Source organism: Tursiops truncatus, chromosome 1, assembly GCF_011762595.2.
Source record: "Tursiops truncatus isolate mTurTru1 chromosome 1, mTurTru1.mat.Y, whole genome shotgun sequence".
Lineage (NCBI taxonomy): Eukaryota > Metazoa > Chordata > Mammalia > Artiodactyla > Delphinidae > Tursiops > Tursiops truncatus.
Window position 1 is genome coordinate 5,470,413 of NC_047034.1, and position 25,927 is coordinate 5,496,339.

Below are 25,927 nucleotides of genomic sequence, written 5' to 3' on the forward strand. Positions count from 1 at the left end.
TCATTATTTATAGGGTGATGATCTCACAGGTGTGTCTCCTGGTTAGATCCGTGTATTCAACTCTGTAGTGGATATATCCAATTCTTATGGTCCATGGGCAGCCCAATCACAATGTGTTCAAGTCAAAAGTTGCCATGTTCTTCCCAAAGTGTTCTCTCTCCTGCCAGTAGCACCTGACAAAGTCATTCCCATTTACCTGCTTGCTTATGAAGCAATGGAGAGCAAGCACGCGAGTCCCTTGACTTTTTGCTCTTTTTGACATCCACCATTTAGTGACATTATCTGTGTTTTCTGCCAACGAAATATATCTCAAATCTACCCTCTGCTGTGCATCTCTTCAGCCATAACCTTATCTAATCCCCACTCTTTCTCACCCTACATGGCTTCCTGAAAAAAAAAAACTTTCAAGAATCCAAATAAAATTATATCATTCCTTTCCTTAAAATTCCTTATGACTTTTCATTAATCATAAAATTAATCCAAATGTGAACATGCCCTGAAGTAACCTGGATAATCTTTCCTTTGCCTCCTATCCAGCCTCAGCTCATAAAATTCTCCCACACCTTGAGTAGAATCCATTAACCTCGGTATTTCCCAAATATTGTTTTGTTGCCAAAGCTTTGCATATACTGTTCCTTTGGCTTGGAACATTCAACATCCATTCAGTTGGCCAGAGATTGAAGCCCTGTTTCTAGCCCTGGAGAAAAGACCGCTGATTGGCAAACATAAAAGAGATTCATGTCACTGTCCTCAGAACTTGTCACGGTGGGAAAATAAAGAGCTCCTCTCAGTACCTGCAGAAATTAATACTCAAGCTAGGAGGTATAGAGCAGAAACTCAGGAGCAAAACAGTTGAAGAGGTTGTAAGACACTGTCACTTTGGTAATGAGTGAGTCTTTGGACTTCAAAATTTCCCCTCCACCCAGTTTACATTAAAGCAGAAGGAGACATCTTGATTTTAATCATCATGCCTTAATAATGACTCTAGATCAGTCAAATTTGGTAAAAATAAAACATTTTTGATGATTATTGTTAATTATGTTCATCTTGAAAAGAATAACAGCTGTAAAGGAGTTCTTACCATAACATGCAGGTCTATCAGACCAGCCATTTTCACCACACACTATGGAGCCTGTGGTGTGTCCATCTCGGCTCTCAAGCCCATCAAGGCATTCGTAGTCCAGGCTGTCATTGAGCTTAAACCATGTGCCATCACTTCTGGCTCTGGCATTCTCAAATACTGGCATATCACAGGATTCTAAGGGATAATGGAATAAAAATATTTCATTTCTAATATTATTTAGTGGGCAATCTGATTAAGTTTCATCTCAAGGGGAAAGGGGGCTTTACCAATTAGTATGTGCTAATAAATTATGATGCAAAAGTAATCCAAGAATACCAGTGATAGATCACTGTCCTGGAATAGTTACTCAAAATGAAAAAAGTATGTTTCTGTTATTGTTTTTTTTTTTTGTCTGCAACACACGGCTTGCGGGATCTTAATTCCCTGACCAGGGATCGAAACTGTGCCCCCTGTAGTGGGAGTGCAGAGCCCTAACCACTGGATAGCCAGGGAATTCCTGAAAAAATATGTTTCTACACAACATTTTTCTCAACACTTAATGTCTCTGAAATATTTCTTTTATGAACATTTTTCTCAATTTAATTATACTTATGCATTTTTCCCAGGTTAGTAATAAAATAAGCCATTACAGATGTATTGTACTATTTTTGTAACAGCATTTTCTGAATTAATATGCTGAACTTATTAGCAGTTTGACATATATGCCAGAGAAAAATCGATTAATTGAAAAAAAGAGTAATTTCCAACAAGGTAAGTAAATTTTTAAACATTCTATAGAATTCTACTTTAAAACACACTAATATTTAAAGTCACATGCTGATTTTGCTTTCCCAAATATATTTCTAATGGTTGTATATTCTTTTATATTTATCAAGGTTGAATGCAGAAGTAGTTCTATTATTTATAACAATTTACAAGAAAGTAAAATGTTTCTTTACAAGAAAGTAAAATTGAACAGTATCAATTTTCACTAACACTGTAATAGAGTGATGTTAATAAAGGTTTAAATAATTAATCTCAAATTTCATAATGTGTTATGTAGCCAGCCAGCTTAAAACTTTAAAAAATTAAAGCAAAACTATACTAGTAAAAACAAAAGTAATAGAGAAGTTTTCTCTTCCATGAAAAGAGTGTTAGAATGGAAAATTGGTCGCATATTAGTACGAAGTGAGTTTGATATGGGGGCAAGTTTTATCATTTTCTCTTTGGCTAGTGCCCATATTAAGCATAGACATTGGAAAGAAAAAGAAATAAAATGTAAACAGTAGAAAGCGATATTTTAAATATCCACTTCACTTGAAGTGACTATGTAAAATATCACTTCAAAAATATCATTGTGCAGCTTTGGGGTGAATAAGATAAACTCAGCAAATTTTCCTTAGAAAATCGTCGTAAACATCTGTGTGGTGGGACAGAAAAACCTCTCAGCACAGCAGAATTTGGTCCTATCTAGAAGTGTTTCTGTGTCTCCACTTACTAGATGTTTATGAAGATTTCCTAACAGAGAGAATTTTTCTCAAGTGGATCTACCCTACAGTTTCAAACATATAAATTTTACAAGTTATATTATTTGAAGATTATGCACTATGGACTCATATCTTCACTTAAAAACATAACCTTTAGGCTTAGGAGGAAAGATTCTGACATAAAAGTCTCAAAAAATAAAGTCAGATGCAATCGGCATAAAGGATTCAGGTTAAAATAAATGAGTTTATACCAGAATATAGGTATGTCTCCTAGCTAAATTAGTTTATAATCACGGGATGTGTTAAAGTGAAAAAACCTTGAAGTGAAGGATGCAATGATATTCTACCCTACTAGTAATTAATCATAAAAGGTAAAAAATGATACACATTTTAAAATTTATCTTTTCAAATACAGCCATGGGACCACATCAACACCTCATACCACCCCACCCCAGCAAAAAAAAAAAAAGGGTAAAAAGAATGAAGTTAAAGAAAACTTCTCTAGAGTGATCATTAGGATAATGAATACAAAATAATCAATTACTTACTAATGCATACAGGTTGCACTGACCATCCACTTTGCAGACATGTAATTAATCCTGATGTATTACCATCTGCTGTTACATATCCTGGTTTACACTTATACTTTGTTTGTTTATTTAAAGGATATGTAAAGGCAGTTTCAGAAAAAAGTCCGTTCTTAATTTGTATATCTGATTTTGAACATGTTTCTAAAAGGGAGAAAGCATAAAGAAAAGATAAGCATATATTTGATAAACATTTTATAAGGATGCAAATAATATAACTATAGAAAAATGGGGAGTCATTTATAAATGTAAACCTAGAAAAATTCTAATCATTTAAGTTCTTGTGTGAGAGAAAAAAATCTACGAGTTTCCAAAGATATTAAATCAAGACACTTTATTCATGTTTTTAGAACAAAGCAAGATTTAAAGTACTCAGAATCCTTACTAGGAAATTATTAGAAATCTGTTTGTCTAATGGATCTGGAATCCTACAGCATGTCAGAACTCTAGTAACAATGGGTTTCCTTTCCTGGGACTTGTTCAAAACATTGCTTAGTCTGGATCTCTTAAGCAACCCAGAACACAGTTAACAAATTGGGGTATCTCAGATCAGGTGATGATCTCGGAATCTTCCACCACAGTTACCATAGCCTTTGTATCTGAGAATTTGAAATGTTTGTCATCAAAACTGGGTGCTTAAAGCCATGTCAATATATGGAGTTCAATGGAGATGACAATGATCAACACATGTATTCAGTCTACAAAGGACTAAATGATGCTTCGTCAAACTATGTATAACTAAACTTGAAATAGTAAAGTACATTTCTGTCACTTACTAGGTCTCTTCACAGAGCTCAGCTTCATTTATTAAATAACTCGTGGATAAAGAAGAAATCAAAAGAGAAAACTTTGAATATTTTGAATTGAATGAAAATAAAAACATGATAAGTAAAATTTTATGAGATTTATGAAATGACACGAAAGTGTGCTGAGAGGGGAATTTTAACATTAAATAGCAATAATAGAAAATAATAAAGATTGAAAATCTGTAATAGAAAACAATGATTGAAAATCAATAATTCTTTTTACTTAAAAACTATAAAAAGAAAAGCAAACAAACACAACATATATAAATTTGAAAGAATAGAGTGACATTAGTAAGATGGTGGAATAGGATGCCTCGACCTCTCCCCACAGACACACTGAATTAACAGCTATGCACGTATCAGCTCCCCTTATTCAAAACACTGATTGAGAGGCTCCTGCGTTCAAGGCAAGTGAGAAAATGCTAAAATCCTAACTGTTAGGAAAAACTGAGACACACTCTCACAATAAATCCCACCTAGGCACAGCACCATATAATTGGGAGGGAACCCTCAACTCCCAGCTTCTCCTGGAGGAGCAAAGAGTTTGAACCACAATCTAGGGCTCCAGTTTTCCAACTGCTAGTCCAGGGTCTGGCTTCTAACTCACCTGCCTCTGGGAGGGCCCAGCATTTCCAGTCTCCTGGGACTACTGAGGACAAAGTGGAATGGCTGTGCCAGCACTGCTCACAGGTCATCCCCTACCTTAGTGCAAAGGGAGCAGCTCCCAGTTTCTCCATGGAAGGAGTTAGACTACACATCTAGACCCTCATCCTTTTTTTTTTTTTTTTGCGGTACGCAGGCCTCTCACTGTTGTGGCCTCTCCCGTTGCGGAGCACAGGTTCCAGACGCGCAGGCTCAGCGGCCATGGCTCACGGGCCCAGCCGCTCCGCGGCATGTGGGATCCTCCCGGACCGGGGCACGAACCCGTGTCCCCTGCATCGGCAGGCGGACTCTCAACCACTGCGCCACCAGGGAAGCCCTAGACCCTCGTCTTTTCTGGCTGCTGCCTAAGGAACTGGCTCCTAACTAACCTCTCTCTGAGAGCTGATGAAGCCCAGAATTTGTTGATGCCTGGGGACTACAGAGAGCAAAAGCATGGTTTGGAAGAGCACAGGGTTTGAAGGAGCATGCAGGCATTTCCACAGCCCTTCTCCCCAGCTCAGTGCAGAGTGAGTGAGGGGATAAAGTCCAGCTCCCAGCTTCAGCAGCTTTTCTGGCTTCTAGGTCACCTGTCTCAGGACATAGATGGGAGTTGGCATACTCTAGACCCCTGGAAGATTCTAGGTACAAAGACAGCAGTTTGGATGAGCATAGAGGTTAGAGAGGCATCCAGAATCTCTGGCCAGGCTGACTGATGAAGGCTTTCTACTTATGAGTCCAGTCTGTGAAGACTAGGAGGTGTGGGTGTTTCATCTAATGCACAGATATCAACACAGAGATTCGAGAAAAATAATAATAGAGAAATACGTTCCAGTCAGAAGAACAAGATAAGTATCTATAAACCAACACTAACTAAATGTAAATCACCTGACAGGTGATTTACATTTACAGTGATTTCCCCAACAGAAATTCAAAATAGCAGTCAGAGAGCAAAAAATTTGACAAAAGAGTAAAGCAGAGGTGGTTTGGGCCTGACATATGTCCCAGGTGAGTGTCACGGGCAGCTCCCATGTCCAAGCCTAAGTACTCAGCTTCTTCCCTTGCTTCTGATGTTCGCCCTCTTGTAACTAAAGCTTGTGGGTTTATTACTAGGGAATATTTAGAAATAAAATACATTTTTCAGTGGCAAAAAACCCCCAAAACAAACAGAAACCCCAAAACCCACAAAATAGCCATCATAAACATGCTTACCAAGGACAGGAGAGCAATACATGTACAAAGTAAGAATTTCAACAGAGAGATAGAAAATATAAAAATTACCAAAAGAGAAATGGTAGAACTGGGAAATGTTCTACCAGTTCTATTTAAATGTGATAAATAAACTGAAAAATTAAATAAAGGGGTTCAACAACGGACTAGAACAAGCAGAAAAAAGGATCAGTGGACGCAGAGGTCACTAAAAGTAATTGACTCAGAAAAGCAAAAAGAAAAAAACAGTAAAAAAGTGATCATAGGTTACGGCACTTATGGGACACTGCCAAAATGATCGCTATATATGTTACAGAAGACTGAGAAGGACAATAGAGAGGGAAAGGGGCAGAAAACTAAATCAAACATATTAAAACAACTGAAAATGCACTAAATCTGGGAAAGGAAACAGACATTCAGATCCACTAAGCCCGAATGAAGTGAGATGAACTGCAAAAAAATACAACCCCCCACCCCGACTGATACACATAATCAGATTGTCTAGAGTCAAAGACAAAGTAAAATATTGAATCAGCAATAGGAAACATCACAAAGAAGGGAACCGTAAAACCACCAGGTGACTTTACAGCAGAAACACTGAAGGCCAGAAGGGAGTGGGATGATACACTCAAAGTGCTAAAAGAAAAAACTGCTAAGAATACTATACCAGCAAATTGGACCATCACAAATAAAGGGGAGGTACAAATATGACCAGACACACAAATGCTTAGGGAGTTTATCGCCACTAGATGTGCATACCAAGAAATGTTAAAGGCAGTTCTTCAAGTCGAAAAAGAAGGGTGCTAAACACCAGCACAATAGCATAAGAAAGTATGACACTCACTGGTAATGGTAAATATAGAGACAAATATAGAATACAGTGATGGGTAAATAAGTTTTTTAAAAAATAGGTCTTTATTGGAGTATAATTGCTTCACAATACTGTGTTAGTTTCTGTTGTACAACAAAGTGAATCAGCCATATGCATACATATGACCCCATATCCCCTCCCTCCTGAGCCTCCCTCCCACCATCTCTATCCCACCCCTCTAGGTCACTGCAAAGCACCGAGCTGATCTCCCTGTGCTATGCTGCTGCTTCCCACTAGCTATTTTACATTTGGTAGTGTATATATGTCGATGCTACCCTTACTTTGGCCTAGCTCCCCCTCCCACCCCGTGTCCTCAAAGTCCATTCTCTATGTCTACATCTTTATTCCTGCCCTGCAACTAGGTTCATCAGTACCCTTTTTTTTTAATATAGATTCCATATATATGTGTTAGCATACAGTATTGTTTTTTCTCTTTCTGACTTATTTCACTCTGTATGACAGACTCTTAGGTCCATCCACCTCACTAAAAATAACTTAATTTCGTTTCTTTTTATGGTTGAGTAATATTCCATTGTATATATGTGCCACATCTTCTTTATCCATTCATCTGTCGATGGACATTGAGGTTGCTTCCATCTCCTGGCTATTGTAAATAGTGTTGCAATGAACATTGTGTGGTACATGTCTCTTTTAGAATTATGGTTTTCTCAGGGTATATGCCTAGTAGTGGGATTTCTGGGTCATATGGTAGTTCTATTTTTAGTTTTTGAAGGAACCTCCTTACTATTTTCCATAGTGGTTGTATCAATTTACATTCCCACCAACAGTGCAAGAGGGTTCCCTTTTCACCACACCCTTTCCAGCATTTATTGTTTCTAGACTTTTTGATAATGGCCATTCTGACTGGTGTGAGGTGATACCTCATTGCAGTTTTGATTTGCATTTCTCTAATAATTAGTGATGTTGAGCATCTTTTCATGTGCCTCTTGGCCATCTGTATGTTTTCGTTGTTGAAATGTCTATTTAGGTCTTCTGCTCATTTTTTAACTGGATTTTTTGTTGTTTTGATATTGAGCTCCATGAGCTGTTTGTATATTTTGGAGATTAATCCTTTCTCTGTTGTTTCTTTGCAAATATTTTCTCCCATTCTGAGGGTTGTCTTTTTGTCCTGTTTATGGTTTCCTTTGCTGTGCAAAAGCTTTTAAGTTTAATTATGTACCATTTGTTTATTTTTGTTTTTATTTCTGTTACTCTAATAGGTGGGTGAAAAAAGATCTTGTTGTGGTTTATATCAAAGAGTGTTTTTCCTCTAAGAGTTTATAGTGTCTGGTCTTACATTTAAGTCTTTAATCCATTTCGAGTTTATTTTTGTGTATGGTGCTAAGGTGTGTTCTAATTTCATTCTTTTACATATAGCTGTACCGTTTTCCCAGCACCATTTATTAAAGAGGCTGTCTTTTCTCTATTGAATGTTCTTGCCTCCTTTGTCATAACTTAGTTGCCCATATGTGTGTGGGTTTATCTCTGGGCATTCTGTGCTGTGGCATTGATCTATATTTCTGTTTTTATGCCAGTACCATACTGTCTTGATTACTGTAGCTTTGTGGTATAGTTTGAAGTCGGGGAGCCTGATTCCTCCAACTCCGTTTTTCTTTCTCAAGATTGTTTTGGCTATTTGGGGTCTTTTGTGTTTCCCTACAAATTGTAAAATTTTTTGTTCTAATTCTGTGAAGAATGCCATTGGTAGTTTGATAGGGATTGCATTGAATCTGTAGATTGCTTTGGGTAATGTAGTCATTATCACAATATTGATTCTTCCAATCCAAGAACATGATATATTTCTCCATCTGTTTATGTCATCTTTGATTTCTTTCATTAGTGTTTTATAGTTTTCTGAGTACAAGTCTTTTGCCTCCTTAGGCAGGTTTATTCCTAGATATTTTATTCTTTTTGTTGCAATGGTAAATGGGAGTGTTTCCTTAACTTCTCTTTCAGATTTTTCATTGTTGGTGTATAGGAATGCCAGAGATTTCTGTGCATTAACTTTGTATCCTGCAAGTTTACCAAATTCCTTTATTAGTTCTAGTAGTTTTCTGGTGTCATCTTTAGGATTTTCTATGTATAGTACCATGTCATTTGTGAAAACTGACAGTTTTACTTCTTCTTTTCCAATGTATATTCCTTTTATTTCTTTTTCTTCTCTGATTGCCATGGCTAGGACTTCCAAAACTATGTTGAAGAAGAGTGGCAAGAGTGAACATCCTTGTCTTGCTCCTGATCTTAGTGGAAATGCTTTCAGTTTTTCATAATTATGATGCTTGCTGTGGGTTTGTCATATATGGCCTTTATTATATTGAAGTAAGTTCCTTCTATGCCCATTTTCTGGAGAGTTTTTATCATAAATTGCTGTTGAATTTTGTCAAAAGAGTTTTCTGCATCTATTGAGATGATCAAATGGTTTTTATTCCTTAATTTGTGAATGTGGTGTATCACACTGCTTGATCTGCGTATATTGAAGAATACTTTCATCCCTGGGATAAATCCCACTTGATCATGGTGTATGATCCTTTAAATGTGCTGTTGGATTCTGTTTGCTAGTATTCTGTTGAGGATTTTTGCATCTATGTTCATCAGTGATATTGGCCTGTAACTTTCTTTCTCTGTGATATCTTTGGCTGGTTTTGGTATCAGGGCAATGGTGACTTCACAGAATGAGCTTGGGTGTGTATCTTTCTCTTCAATTTTTTGGGAACATTTGAGAAGGATGGGTGTTAGCTCTTCTCTAAAAGTTTGATAGAATTTTCCCATGAAGCCAACTGCCCTGGACTTTTGTTTGTTGGAAGATTTTTAATTACAATTTCAATTCCATTATTTGTGATTGTTCTGTTTATATTTTCTATTTCTTCCTGGTTCAGTCTTGGAAGGTTGTATCTTTCTAAGAATTTGTCCATTTCTTTGTGTTTGTCCATTTTATCGGCATATAGTTGTTTGTAGTAGTCTCTTATAATCCTTTGTATTTCTGCAGTGTCAGTTTTGATTTCTTTTTCATTTCTAATTTTATTGATTTGAGTCTTCTCCCTTTTTTTCTTGATAAGTTTGGCTAAAGGTTTATCAATTTTGTTTATCTTCTCAAAGAACAAGCTTTTAGTTTTATTGATTTTTGCTATTGTTTTCTTTGTTTCTATTTCATTTATTTCTGCTCTGATCTTTATTTCTTTCCTTCTACTGAGTTTGGGTTTTCTTTGTTCTTCTTTCTCTAGTTGTTTTAAGTGTAGGGTTAGATTGTTTACTTGAGATTTTTCTTGTTTCTTGAGGTGAGATTGAATTGCTATAAACTTTCCTTCCTCTTAGATGGCTTTTGCTGTGTCCCATAGGTTTTGGGTCATCATGTTTTTGTTGTCATTTGTTTCTAGGTATTTTTTGATTTCTTCAGTGATCTCTTGGTTATTTAGTAGTGCACTGTTTAGCCTCCATGTATTTGTGTTTTTTACAGTTTTTTTCCTGTAATTGATTTCCAATCCTATAGCGTTGTGGTCAGAAAAGATGCTTGATACAATTTCAATTTTCTTAAATTTTCCAGGGCTTGATTTGTGACCCCAGATGTGATCTATCCTGGAGAATGTTCCGTGTGCACTTGAGAAGAAAGTGTATTCTGCCACTTTTGGGTGGAATGTTCTATAAATATCAATTAAATCTATCTGGCCTATTGTGTCATTTAAAGTTTGTGTTTCCTTATTTATTTTCTGTCTGGATGATCTGTCCATTGGTGTAAGTGGGGTGTTAAAGTCCCCTACTATTATTTTGTTACTGTCAATTTCTCTTTTTATGGTGGTTAACATTTGCCTTATGTATTGAAGTGCTCCTATGTTGAGTGCATAAACATTTATAATTGTTATATCTTCTTCTTGGATTGATCCTTTGATCATTATGCAGTGTCCCTCCTTATCTCTTGTAAGGCTTTATTTTAAAGTCTATTTTATCTGATACAAGTAACGCTACTCCAGCTTTCTTCTGATTTCCATTTTCATGGAATATCTTTTTCCATCTGTTCACTTTCAATCTGTATGTGTCCCTAGGTCTGAAGTGGGTCTCTTGTAGACAGCATATATATGAGTCTTGTTTTTGTATCCATTCAGCCTGTCTGTGTCTTTTGATTGGGGCACTTAACCCATTTACATTCAAGGTTATTATTGGTATGTATGCTCCTATTACCATTTTCTCAATTATTTTGGGTTTGTTTTTGTGGGTCTTTTTCTTCACTTGTGTTTCCCACCTGGAGAAGTTTCTTTAGCATTTGTTGTAAAGCTGGTTTGGTGGTGCTAAATTTTCTTAGCTTTTGCTTGTCAGAAAAAGCTTTTGATTTCTCCATCGAATCTGAATGAGATCTTTGCAGGTAGAGTAATCTTGGTTGTAGGTTTTTCTCTTTCATCACTTTAAGTATATCCTGCCAATCCCTTGTGGCCTGTAGAGTTTCTGCTGAAAAAATCAGCTGATACCCTTATGGGGATTCCGTTGAACGTTATTTGTTGCTTTTCCCTTTCTGCTTTTAGTGTTTTTCTTTGAATTTAATTTTTGATACTTTGATTAATATATGTCTTAGTGTGTTTCTCCATGGGTTTATCCTGTATGGGACTCTCTGTGCTTCCTGGGATTGAGTGACTATTTTCTTTCCCATGTTAGGGAAGTTTTCCACTATAATCTCTTCAAATATTTTCTCAGACCCTTTCTTTTTCTATTCCTCTTCTGGGACTCCTATAATTCGAATGTGGTATGTTTAGCATTGTCCCAGAGGTCTCTGAGATTGTCTTCATTGTTTTCATTCTTTTTTCTTTATTCTGCTCCTCAGCAGTTATTTGCACCATTTTGTCTTTCAGCTCACTTATTTCTTCTTCTGCCTCATTTGTTTTGTTACTGATTCCTTCTTGTGTATTTTTCATTTCAGTTTTTGTGTTGTTCATCTCTTTTTGTTTGTTCTTTAGTTCTTCTAGATCTTTGTTAAACATTTCTTGTATCGTCTCAATCTGTGCCTCCATTCTATTCCCGAGATTCTAGATCATCTTTACTATCGTTACTCTGTATTATTTTTCAGGTAGATTGCCTATTTCCTCTTCATTTATTTGGTCTTGTACTTTTTTACCTTGCTCCTTCATCTGTGACATATTTTTTTGCTGTCTGTTTTTTTAATTTTTTTAATGAGTGGGACTGTGTTCCTATCTTACTGTTGTTTGGCCTGAGGCTTCCAATACTGGAGTTTATAGGATGTTGGGTAGACCTGGGTCTTGATGCTGAGATGAGGACCTCCCTGAGACCTCACTCTGATGAATATTCCCTGCGGTCTTAGGTTCTCTTTTAGTCCCATGGTTTGGACTTGGAGCTCCCACGGAAGAAGATTTGCCCAACCCCTGCCTCATGGGGCATCCAAGATCCCCCAAGCCATGTGGGGTGGTAAATAAAAAGAGACCATTAACAAAGTAAAAAATAAAATTAGACTAGGAAACTAACAGATATATTAGAAAGAATATAAAAATAAAAATACAGATGAATCAACAACTGGGAGGTACCTCAGTACCACAATAGTACAAAAGCAGAGGAGGGAAAAGAAGAAAAAGAAAAGAGAGAGGAAAAAAAAAGGAGGAGGAAAGCCTTGGCTGTGGAGGGTGGGGCCTAAGCAAGGGCGAAGTTTGGGTGGTGGGCAGGGCCTATGCTTAGGACCCACAGGGCTAGAAAAGGCCCTGGGAGCTGTGGGGGGTGGTGCTTAGGCTCAAGGAACAGAAGGGGCACAGGCGTGCCCCCCATCCCTGGTCTCAGAGGGCAGGGGACCTCACCTGGGAGCCCAGCAGGCTTCCTGGGCTCGAGTGGGTGGGGTCATTGTCCTCTGCTCCTCTCCTGCTCCTCGCAAGTGTCCCTCCCACCTGCCTCTCCTGATCTCCCTGACCTCTGGAGTGCCAATCCTGTCTGGCCTCAACTTCTCCTCCCCCTTCCATCCCCCCACATCCTAAACGTTCACTTGGGGGTTCCTCCTGTCTCCTGGGGGGTCAGAGTCCCCCACCAGCAGCCAGCAGGCACCCTAGTGGTGGGGAGATGCTATTTCCACGTCTCCACACAACACCACCTTGACACTGCCCCCCACATCACTTTTAATGCTAGTATAAAAGTTAAAAGGCAAAAGTATTATGAATAAATATAAAAAATTATATAAATGGTTGCAAACAAAATTGGATGTAAATTGTGGTGTCAACAACTTAACATGGAAGGGGAGAGCGATAAAAGTTTACAACTGTAAAAATTAGATATTTTATGTAAGCTCCAACAAGAGTATACCTATACATTACATCAAGGAAAAGAGAAAGGAATCAAAGCCTACTTAAACTGACAAACAAACAAATAAGGAAACAAACCCAATGAAACAAAGGAAGATAGCAAGAAAGCAAAAGAGAGACAAAAGAACTACAAGACAAACAGAAAATAAGTAATAAAATGATAAAAGTAAAAAATTATTGGGCTTCCCTGGTGGCGCAGTGGTTGAGAGTCCGCCTGCCAATGCAGGGGACATGGGTTCGTGCCCCAGTCCGGGAAGATCCCACGTGCCGCGGAGCGGCTGGGCCCATGAATCATGGCTGCTGAGCCTGTGCTCCACAATGGGAGAGGCCACAACAGTGAGAGGCCCGCGTACCACAAAAAAAAAAAAAAAAAAAATTATCAACAAAAATATTTTAAATGTAAATATATTAAATGCAACACTAAAAGACATAAACTGGATGCATGGATAAAAATACAAGATCCACCTTTATGTTTTCTATAAGAAACTAACTTTAAGGAAAAACACAGGCTGAAAATATAAGGATGAAAAATGATATTCCATGAAAATGGTAACCAAAAGAAAGCAGGGTGAGTGATATTTGTGTTAGATAAAATAGACTTTAAACCCTTACCAGAAAACATGGGATCATGGTGGCACAAGACATTCATTGTTTTTGTTCCTGATCTGACAACAGAAATTTGACATCCATCCACAAACAAACCTGTCTTTGAGGGAGGTGTGGGACTCAACACAATATTCCAAGGGACCCAGGAGGTGTCTCACCCACATACGCATGAAATAAAAGGCAGAAAGATCTCTGTCCTGACTGTGGTGTCTGCAGTGGCCCATGAACCAGCTCTATCCTCTCTCAGCCTCAGTCCAGTAGTCACTGGAAACACTACCTTAAACAGTCACACATGGAGGAGAGTACTTATGTGAAAGTCCAGGTTTTCACAGGAGGAGCTGCAGCACACACTGGAGAAAAAAATATATAAGTTTGGATTCATTGGACTGGGTAAGAGGAACAGCTCAACTTTAACTTCATCACCCCTCCCCCAAAGGAGGCACAGATTAAGGCTAATAGAAAACTTCCTGGGCCCCTGATTTCTCCCACAGGGGAAAGGGGTAGTGTGTGTATGATTTTGCAGCTTCCTCATCTGTATGGGATCTGCCAAAAGGCTCATTTCTCTTTCATTCCGTCCAGAGTACTAATAATGAGCTATATGTCTGGGAGTCAGGAAGAGGCTATGAAAGCAGAAGACAGGACACTTACAGAGCATTAAAGGGAGGCTGATCCTACTAACTGCATTGCAAACTCCATCGAAGAACTCACTCAAAAGCTGCTGGGAATGCCTCACCTTCTTATTCACTCAACTGGCCCACTGGCCCCTTCAGGGCTCTGTCTGCCTCACTCACACACCCTCCCATCTTGTGGCCAGCCCCTGTGGGCACAACTGACATTGGAGGTAAAAGCAAGCTTTGATAGACAGCTAGTGAGCACACACAGAAATCTGGCTCAAATCTGTGGGCCAGGGAGAGAATACAAGATTAAGATGTAGTGCCATCTTTGGGGAAACAAAAGACAGGCTGTCAGCACCCATCCTGGTGCATTGTAGGATCTAGACAAGGCACACAAGCACAGAAGTTCGGCCACTAGAGGGAGAAGAAGTGTGAGCTGGTGTTCCCATAGAAGATCTGAGATAGTCTAAAAGTCTGTAGCAGGGCTGAAGGAAGTTTTCTCACCCCCAAAGGAGACTGGTACTTCCAAAGCAAACACAACAACACTAAACTTCAAGGAACGTGAAATCAAGTAATATGGCATCAACAAAGTATCACAACAATCTTCAGTATTCAAACTCAAAGATTGGAGATCTGTGATTTACCCAATGGAGAATTCAAAATAGCTGTTTTAAATAACTCAATGTGCTACCAGAAAATACAGGAAGACAACTGAAAAACATCAGGAAAACAATACATGAACAAAATGAGCAGTTTACCAAAAAGATAGAAATCCAAAAAAAGAACCAAAGAGAAATTCTGGTGCTGAAAATTCCAATGATGAAATGAAAATGCAATAGAGTAGCATCAACAACAGAATGAAACAAGCAGAAGAAGGAATCTGTAAGATAGATGACAGATATAATGAAGTTATCCAGTCAGAGGAGAACAAAGAAAAAGGCATGAAAAAGAATTAAGAAAGGCTACATGATATATGGTATGTCATCAACAGAACCAATCTGTGAATTATTGAAGTTCCAGAGGAGAAAAGGTGGAGATGGGGGCAGAAAGCTTATTTAAAGAAATAATGGCTGAAAACTTCCCAAAGCAAGGGTGAGATTTGAATATCTAAGTTCATGACATTTTTAGGTGACCAAATAAAATTCAACATAAAAAGGTCCTCTACAACACGTTATAATAAAACAGAAAAAATCAAAGAAAAAAGAGAAGTCTTAAAGGTATCATGAGAAAGAGACCTTGGAACTTACAACAGAACCCTCATATGGCTCTAAGTAGATTTCCCAGCAGAAACCTAGTGGGCCAGGAGAAAGCCAAGTGCTGAAAGAGAAAATTGCCAACCAAGGATACTTTATTTGGAAAATGTCATTTGGAAATGAATGGAAGATAAAGACTTCCCCAGACCAACAAATACTGAGGGAATTGAACACCAGTAGTCCTGTCTTACTAGAAACACTGAAAGGAGTTATTCAAGGTAAAGTAAAACAATGCTAATTAATAACATGAAAATACACAATACACTGGTAAATTTATGTATACAGTCACATTCAGAATACTATAGTACTTTGATATGGAATGTTAAACACTTAACATATTAAAGTTAAAGGACAAGAATATAAAAATGATAGCAACAACTATTGGCTAGTAAGTACCCACTATAAAAAGAGGCAAATCATGACATCAAAAATATAAAAGGGTGGGACTTCCCTGGTGGTCCAGTGGGTAAGGCTCCGTGCTCCCAATATAGGGGGCCCGGGTTCGATTCCTGGTCAGGGAACTGGATCCCACATGCAGGCCGCAAGAAGTCCGCACACTGAAACTTAAGATCCCACATGCCACCACTAAGAGCCGGTGCAGCCAAATAAATAAATATATTTTAAATATATATATATACAAAAGGGTGGAGGGTAAAAGGAAAGAGTTTTTGTATGTGGTTGATGCTCATGTTTCATCAGTATAAAATAGACCGCTGACTCTGTAAGATGTTTTATTTCAGTCTCATGGTAAACACAAAGCAAGAAACCACACTAGGTTCACAAAAGGTAAAGAGAAGTTTATTAAAAGCATACCACTATAAAAATCATTAATTCACAAAGGAAGGCAGTCAGAGAGGAAGAAAGGAATTAGGAAACTACAAAAGAGTCTTAAAAAAAGAGATGGTATTAGTAAGTCATTACCTATCAATAATTACTCTAAATAAAAATGGATTACATTCTTCAATAAAAAGGCATAGGATGGATAAGATGGGGGAGTAGGAGGACGCAGAGTTCGTGTCTCCTCATAACTAGGGCACCTAGGAGGCGCTGGTGGGGAACTTTGGACACCTAAGGGGAAGGGAGGAACCCCTATGTGACAAGGTAGGACGTGGAGGGGGTGAGGAGGAGGAGAGGAAAAGTGGAGGCAGGATGGGACAGGCATGCCTGAGGGGCAGCTGGGGGAGGGGAGGCATTACCATGCTTGGAGGGGCCAACTCACAGTGAGGGAATCAGTGGGAATGGGGAGAGACCTTCAGGGGATCAGGAGATAAGAAGGGAACATGGCCAGTGTCTCCCCTGCCCACTCTGACCCGGCAAACCTGCTGGAGGCCTGGGCCTGAAACTCTGCACTCCTGGGCCCCCTCTGGCAGCACAGGCCCTGAGCCTAATCCCCGCCACCACCAAGGCCTTTTCTGGCCTTTTTTTCTTTTCTCTTTTTTTTTTTTTTGCCATGCTGCATGGCTTGTGGGGTCTTCATTCCCAGGCCAGGGATTGGGTCTGAGTTCCTGTGGTGAGAGTGACAAGTCCAAACCACTGGACTAACGGTGAATTTCAGGACCCAGGGAATATTAATCGGTATGAGATCTCGCAGAGGTCCTCATCTCGGCACCAAGATCTGGCTCCACCCAACTGCCTACAAATTCCAGTGCTGGACACAGCAGGCCAAACAACCAGCAAGACATGAACACAGCCCTACCCATCAAAATAAAAAATGAGATGACAAAAAATATGTCACAGATGAAGGAGCAAGGTAAAAACCTAAAAGACCAAATAAATGAAGAGGAAAAAAGGCAACCTACCTGAAAATCAATTCAGAGTAATGATAGTAAAGATGATCCAAAATCTCAGAAATAGAATGGAAGAATGGATTAAGAAAATACAAGAAATGTTTAATAAGGACCTAGAAGAACTAAAGAATAAACAAACAGTGGTGAAAAACAAAATAATGGAAAATGGAAAATACACTATAAGGAATCAATAGCAAAGTAACTGAGGCAAAAGAAAAAATAAGTGAGCTTGAAGATAGAATGGTGGAAATAACTGTCAAGGAGCAGAATAAAGAATGAAAAGAAATGAGGACAGTCTCAGAGACTTCTGGGACAACATTAAAGAAACCAACATTCAAACTGTAGGGGTCTCAGAAGAATAAGAGAAACAGAAAGGGTCTGAGAAAATATTTGAAGAGATCATAGGCAAAAACTGTAAGTTTTAGTTTTAGTTTATAAAACTAAACTACAAGTCCAGGAAGCACAGAAAGTCCCATACAGGATAAACCCATGGAGAAACATGCCAAGACACACATTAATCAAACTAACAAAAATTAAATTCAAAGAAAAAAATACAAAAAGCAGCAAGGGAAAAGCAACAAATAATGTTCAAGGGAATCCCCATAAGGTTATCAGCTGATTTTTCATCAGAAACTCTGCAGGCCAGAAGGAATTGACAGGATATATTTAAAATGATGAAAGGGAAAAACCTACAACCAAGACTATAATACCAAGCAAGGATCTCATTCAGATTCAACACGGAAATCAAAAGCTTGTCAGACAAGCAAAAGCTAAGAGAATTCAGCACCACCAAACCAGCTTTACAACAAATGCTGAAGGAAATTCTCTAGGTGGGAAACACAAGAGAAGAAAAAGGCCCACAAAAACAAACCCAAAAAATTAAGAAAATGGTAGTAGGAAAATACATATTGATAATAACGTTGAATGTAAATGAATTAAATGCCCACCAAAAGTCACAAACTGGCCGAATGGATACAAAAACAAGACCCATATATATGCTGCCTAAAAGACACCCACTTCAGATCTAGGGACACATACAGACTGAAAGTGAGGGGAGAGAAAAAGTTATTCCATGCAAATGAAAATCAAAAGAAACCTGGAGTAGCAATATTCATATCAGATAAAATAGACTTTAAAATACAGACTGTTGCAAGAGACATTAAAGGACACTACCTAATGATCAGGGGGTCAATCCAAGAAGAAGATTTAACAATTATAAATATTTGTGCACCCAACATAGGAGCACTTCAATACATAAGGCAAATGCTAACAGCCATAAAAGGGGAAGTCGACAGTAACACAATAATAGTGGGGGGCTTAACACCCCACTTACACCAATGGACAGATCATCCAGACAGAAAATAAATAAGGAAACACAAGCTTTAAATGACACAATAGACCAAACAGACTTAACTGATATTTCTAAGACATTCCACCCAAAAGCAGCAGAATACACTTTGTTCTCAAGTGCACACAGAAAATTCCAGGATAGATCACATCTGGAGTCACAAATCAAGTCTCAGTAAATTCAAGAAAATTGAAATCCTTTCAAGCATCTTTTCCAAAAACAATGCTATGAAATTAGAAATCAATTACAGGAAAAAACTAAAAAATACAAACACATGGAGGCTAAACAATACACAACTAAATAACCAAGAACTCACTGAAGAAATAAAAGAGGAAATCAAAATATTCATAGAAACAAATGACAACAAAAACATGACGACCCAAAACCTATCAGATGCAGCAAAAAACAGTTCTAGCAGGGAATTTTATAGCAATTCAATCCTACCTTGGGAAACAAGAAAAATTTCAAATAAACAATCTAACCTTACACCTAAAGCAACTAGAGAAAAAAGAACAAACAAAACCCAAAGTTAGTATGAAGAAAGAAATCAAAGCAGAAATAAATGATATAGAAATGAAGAAACCAATAGCAAAAATCAATGAAACTAAAAGCTAGTTCTTTGAGAAGATAAACAAAATTGATAAACCTTTAGCCATACTTATCAAGAAAAAAAGGGAGAAGACTCAAATCAATAAAATTAGAAATGAAAGAGGAGAAATCAAAACTGACACTGCAGAAATACAAAGGATTATAAGAGACTACTACAAACAACTATATGCCGATAAAATGGACAAACACGAAGAAATGGACAAATTCTTGGAAAGGTGCAACCTTCCAAGACTGAACCAGGAAGAAATAGAAAATATAAACAGAACAATCACAAGTAATGGAATTGAAATTGTAATTAAAAATCTTCCAACAAACAAAAGTCCAGGGCAGCTGGCTTCATGGGAAAATTCTATCAAACTTTTAGGGAAGAGCTAACACCCATCCTTCTCAAACGCTCCCAAAAAGTTGCAGAGAAAGGTACACACCCAAGCTCACTCTATGAAGCCACCATCGCCCTGATAACAAAACCAGACAAAGATATCACAGAAAAAGAAAGTTACAGGCCAATATCACTGATGAACATAGATGCAAAAATCCTCAACAGAATACTAGCAAACAGAATCCAACAGCACATTAAAAGGATCATACACCAAGATCAAGTGGGATTTATCCCAGGGATGCAAGGATTCTTCAATATATGAAAATCAATCAATGTGATACACGATATTAACAAATTGAAAAAGAAAAACCATTTGATCATCTCAATAGATGCAGGAAAAGCTTTTGACAAAATTCAACACCTATTTATGATAAAAAATCTCCAGAAAGTGGGCATAAAGGGATCGTGCTTCAACATAATAAAGGCCATATACAACAAACCCACAGAAAACATCATTCTCAATGGTGAAAAACTGAAAGCATTTCCTCTAAGATCAGGAACAAGACAAGGATGTTCACTCTCACCACTATTATTCAACATAGTATTGGAAGTCCTAGCCATGGCAATCAGAGAAGAAAAAGAAATAAAAGGAATACACTTTTGAAAAGAAGTAAAACTGTCAGTGTTCACAGAAGACATGATACTATACACAGAAAATCCTAAGGATGCCACCAGAAAACTACTAGAACTAATCAATGAATATGGTGAATTTGCAGGATACAAAATTAAAAGAACAGAAATCTGTGGCATTCCTATACACTAACAATGAAAGATCAGAAAGATAAATTAAGGAAGCAATCCCATTTACCACTGTAAGCAAAAGAATAAAATACCTAGGAATAAGCCTACCTAAGGAAACAAAAGACCTGTATGCAGAAAACTATAAGACACTGATGAAAGAAATCAAAGATGACAAAAAGAGATGGAGAGATATATGATGTTCTTGCATTGGAAGAATGAATATTGTGAAAATGACTATACTACCCAAAGCAATCTACAGATTCAATGCAATCCTTATCAAATTACCAATGGCATTTTTCACAGAATTAGAATAAAAAATTTTACAATTTGTATGGAAACACAAAAGACCATGCATAGCTAAAGCAATCTTGAGAAAGAAAAATGGAGCTGGAGGAATCAGGCTCCTGGACTTTAGAATATACTACAAAGCTACAGTAATCAAGACAGTATGGTACTGGCACAAAAACAGAAATATAGATCAATGGAACAGGATAAGAAGTCCAGAGAAAGAACCATGCACATATGTTCAACTAATCTATAACAAAGGAGGCAAGAATATACAATGGAGAAAAGACAGTCTCTTCAATAAGTGGTGCTGGGAAAACTGGATGGCTACATGTAAACTAATGAAATTAGAACACTCCCTAACACCTTACGGAAAAATAAACTCAAAATGGATAAAAGACTTAAATGTAAGACCAGATACTATAAAACTCTTGAAGAAAAACACAGGCAGAACATTCTCTCACATAAATCACAGCAATATCTTTTTTGACCCACCTCCTAGAGTAATGAAAATAAAAACAAAAATAAAGAAATGGGACCTAATTAAACTTAAAAGCTTTTGCACAGCAAAGGAAACCATAAACAAAATGAAAAGACAACACGCAGAATGGGAGAAAATATTTGCAAACAAAGTGACCGACAAGGGATTAAGCTCCAAAATATAGAACCAGCTCATGCAGCTTAATATCAAAAAAGAAAAACCCAACCCAATAAAAAAAATCAGCAAGAGATCTAAATAGACATTTCTTCAAAGAAGACATACAGATGGCCAAGAGACACATGAAAAGATGCTCAACATCACCAATTATTAGAGAAAAGCAAATCAAAACTGCAATGAGGTAACACATCACACCAGTCAAAATGGCCATCATCAAAAAATCTACAAAGTATAAATGCTGGAGAGGGTGCGGAGAAAAGGGTACCCTCCTACACTGTTGGTGTGAATGTAAACTGGTACAACCATTATGGACAACAGTATGGTGGTTCCTTAAAAAACTGAATATGAGCTACCATATGATGCAGCAATCCCACTCCAAGGCATATATCTGGAGAAAAGTATAATTCGAAAATATACATGCACCTCCAATGCTCATTAAAGCACTATTTACATCAGCCAAGACATGGAAGCAACCTAAATATCTGTTGACAGATGAATGGATAAAGATGTGGTATATATATATAATACATATATATTATATATATATATATACACACACCATATATATATATACACACACCATATATATATAATGGTATTTTATATATATATATGAATATTACTTAGCTATAAAAAAGAACGAAATAATGCTATTTGCAGCAACATGGATGGACCTAGAGATTGTTATACTGAGTGAAGTAAGTCAGACAGAGAAAGAGAAATATTGTATGATATCACTTATATGCGGAATCTAAAAAAATGATACAAATGAACTTATTCACAAAACAGAAACAGACTCACAGATCTCAAAATCAAACTTATGGTTACCAAAGGGGAAATACAGGGAGAAGTGATAAATTAGGAGATTGGGGTTAATGTATACACATACACACTAGTATATATAAAAATAGACAACTAATAAGGACCTACTGTATGGCCCAGGGAACTCTACTCAATATTCTGTAATAACATATACGGAAAAGAATATGAAAAAGAATGGATATATATATACATACATACATATATATGTATATATATAATCGATTCACTTTGCTGTACACCTGAAACTAACACAGCATTGTAAATCAGCTATACTCCAATAAAAATAAAAAAAAAAAAACAAAAAACAAAACAGAGAGTACTACAAAAACAACGAAAAAACATGTAAGAAAATGGCAATATGTACGTACCTAACAATAATCACTCTAAATGTCAATGTACTAAATGCTCCAATCAAAAGACATAGGGTGGCTGATTGGATAGAAAAACAAGACCCAATTATATGCTGCCTGCTAAAGATACACACAGACTAGGGCTTCCCTGGTGGCGCAGTGGTTGAGAGTTCACCTGCCGATGCAGGGGACACGGGTTTGTGCCCCGGTCCGGGAAGATCCCACATGCCTCAGAGCAGCTGGGCCCGTGAGCCATGGCCGCTGAGCCTGTGTGTCCGGAGCCTGTGCTCCGCAACGGGAGAGGCCACAACAGTGAGAGGCCCGTGTACCGCAAAAAAAAAAGATACACACAGACTAAAATTGAGGTGATGAAAAAAGATATTTCCTGCAAATGGAAATGCCAAGAAAGGTGGGGTAGCCAGAGTCAAAGTCTATAACAAAAAGACAAAGAAGGGCATTATATAATGATAAAGGGACTTTACATATAATCTTTAATATATTTTGAGTCGATTTTTGTATGTGGTGTGAAATAAGGTCCCAGTTTTTTTCTTATGCCTGTGGATATCCAGTTTCAGTAAAACTATTTGAAGAGACTATCCTTTCCCAGTCGTGTATTCTAGGCACCCTTGTCATAGATAAGTTGATTGTGTCTCAATTATGTATTATTAATAAATGCATGGATTTATTTCTGGGCTTTGTATTCTCTTCCATTGGACTGTATATTTGTTTTTATGCCAGTAGCATACTATTTTGATTACAGTAATTTTTGTAATATATTTGAAATCTGGAAGCATGATGTCCTCAGCTTTTTTTTCTTGCTCAAGATTGCTTTGGCTATTCAGGCCTTTGGTGGTTCCATACAAATTTTATGATTTTTTTCCATTTCTATAAAGAACACCAGTGGGATTTTGGTAGGGACTGAATTGCATCTGTCCATCACTTTGGGTAGTAGGGATATTTTAACAACACTCAAACTTCTGATGCACTAGCACTGGATATGTTTCCATTTATCTATGTCTAATTTCTTTTATCATTGTACTACAATTTTTTGCATCTGTGTTCAGATAGTTTTCTCTGCTTATGGTATCTTTAGCTATAGTTTTCTCTGCTTATGGTATCTTTAGCTTTGCTATCAGACTGATGCTGGGCTCACAAAATGAGTTTGGAAGTATTCTCTTTTCTTTGATTTTTTTTTTTTAATCTATAGTTTTCTCTGCTTATAGTTTTCTATAAGCCTATAGTTTTCTCTGCTTATGGTATCTTTAGCTTTGCTATCAGACTGATGCTGAGCTCATAAAATGAGTTTGGAAGTATTCTCTTTTCTTTGATTTTTTTTTTTGTTTTAATCTGGGACAGTCATAGTCTAACCAAGTTTATTTTTTTAACATCTTTATTGGAGTATAACTGCTTTACAATGGTGTGTTAGTTTCTGCTTTATAACAAAGTGAATCAGTTATACATATACATATGTTCCCATATCTCTTCCCTCTTGCATCTCCCTCCCTCCCACACTCCCTATCCCACCCCTCTAGGTGGTCACAAAGCACTGAGCTGATCTCCCTGTGCTATGCGGCTGCTTCCCACTAGCTATCTACCTTACATTTGGTAGTGTATAATGTCCATGCCACTCTCTCACTTTGTCACAGCTTACCCTTCCCCCTCCCCATATCCTCAAGTCCATTCTCTAGTAGGTCTGTGTCTTTATTCCTGTCTTACCCCTAGGTTCTTCATGACCTTTTTTTTTTTTTTTCTTAGATTCCATATATATGTTTTAGCATACGGTATTTGTTTTTCTCTTTCTGACTTAACTTCACTCTGTATGACAGACTCTAGGTCCATCCACCTCACTACAAATAACTCAATTTCGTTTCTTTTTAGGGCTGAGTAATATTCCATTGTAAAGTATGAGATTAGAACACTCCCTAACACCATACACAAAAATAAGCTCAAAATGGATTAAAGACCTAAATGTAAGGCCAGAAACTATCAAACTCTTAGAGGAAAACATAGGCAGAACACTCTATGACATAAATCACAGCAAGATCCTTTTTGACCCACCTCCTAGAGAAATGGAAATAAAATCAAAAATAAACAAATGGGACCTAATGAAACTGCAAAGCTTTTGCACAGCAAAGGAAACCATAAACAAGACCAAAAGACAACCCTCAGAATGGGGGGAAATATTTGCAAATGAAGCAACTGACAAAGGATTAATCTCCAAAATTTACAAGCGGCTCATGCAGCTCAATAACAAAAAAACAAACAACCCAATCCAAAAATGGGCAGAAGACCTAAATAGACATTCTCCAAAGAAGATATACAGATTGCCAACAAACACATGAAAGAATGCTCAACATCATTAATCATTAGAGAAATACAAATCAAAACTACAATGAGATATCATCTCACACCAGTCAGAATGGCCATCATCAAAAAATCTACAAACAATAAATGCTGGAGAGGGTGTGGAGAAAAGGGAACACTGTTGGTGGGAATGTAAATTTTCTTTGATTTTTAAGGAGTTTTTAGTAGGATTGTTACCAATTCTTATTAAATGCTTCAAAGAATTCACCCATGAAGCCATCTGTTCCCAGTATTTTCTCTTTCGGGAGGTTTTTTTTTTGGTGGAGACTTGCTTCAATCTCCTTATTTGTTGTTGGACATTTTAGACTTTATATATATTTTTCTTGACTCAGTTTTGGTAGGTTATATGTATCTCAGAATTTGTCCATTTCTTCTAGGTTATAAAATTTGTTGGCATATTTTTGTTCATTAGTCCCTATGGTTATCTTTATTCTTGAGTCATCCTGTATAATGTCTCCTCTTTCATTTCTGATTTTACTTGTCATAAATTTGAGTGGTCTATCTTTTTTAGTCTAGCTAAGCTTTTATCAATATTGTTTATTTTTTCAAAAATCCAACCTTTCATTTTGTTGATTTTTTTTTTATTATTCTTCATTTGATTTATTTCTGTTCTTATCTTCATTATTTCCTCCTTTCTCTAACTTTGGTCTTAGTTTGTTCTTTTTCTAGTGCTTTAAAGTATAAATTTAGGTTGTTTACATAAGATCTTTCTTTTGTTTTAATGTATGCATTTATAATAAAAACTTCCCTCAGTACTGCTTTTACAGTATCTCGTTATTGTTGGTATGTCCTATTTTGTTCTCATTTGTCTTAAGATTTTTAAAAAATTCCTTATGATTTCCTCTCTGATGAAACTGTTGTTCAAGAGTTTGTTGTTTAGTTTGCACATATCTGTAGATTTTCTCTTTTCTTCTTTTTTTCTGTTACTGTATTCTTGTTTTATTTCAATGTGGTTAAAAAAGATACTTGGCACGATTTCTCTCTTCTAAAATTTGTCAGGACTTGTTTTGTGACCAAACAGGTCATATCCTTCCAGAGATTATTCCATGTGGACTTGGGAAGAATGTGTATTCTTCTGTTGTTGAGTGGAAAGTTTTGCTTTTTCTTTATTAAAATTCTGTCCGGACATTCTATCCAATATTGAAAATGGAGTATTAAAATCTCCTAC

General features: G+C 37.1%; 1 protein-coding gene across 6 annotated transcripts in view; it reads right to left on the bottom strand.

Annotated features, from left to right (window-relative positions):
- Nucleotides 1-25,927, bottom strand: part of LOC101329460 (complement factor H) — a 125,345-nt gene that overhangs the window by 33,054 nt on the left and 66,364 nt on the right. For all 6 annotated transcript variants that reach the window (XM_033850539.2, XM_073800172.1, XM_073800175.1 and 3 more), the window contains 2 exons: nt 3,099-3,281; nt 1,082-1,258 (listed from right to left, as the gene is read on the bottom strand). In XM_033850539.2, the coding sequence (XP_033706430.1) occupies nt 1,082-1,258; nt 3,099-3,281 (360 nt within the window). The remainder of the gene's footprint in view (nt 1-1,081; nt 1,259-3,098; nt 3,282-25,927) is intronic.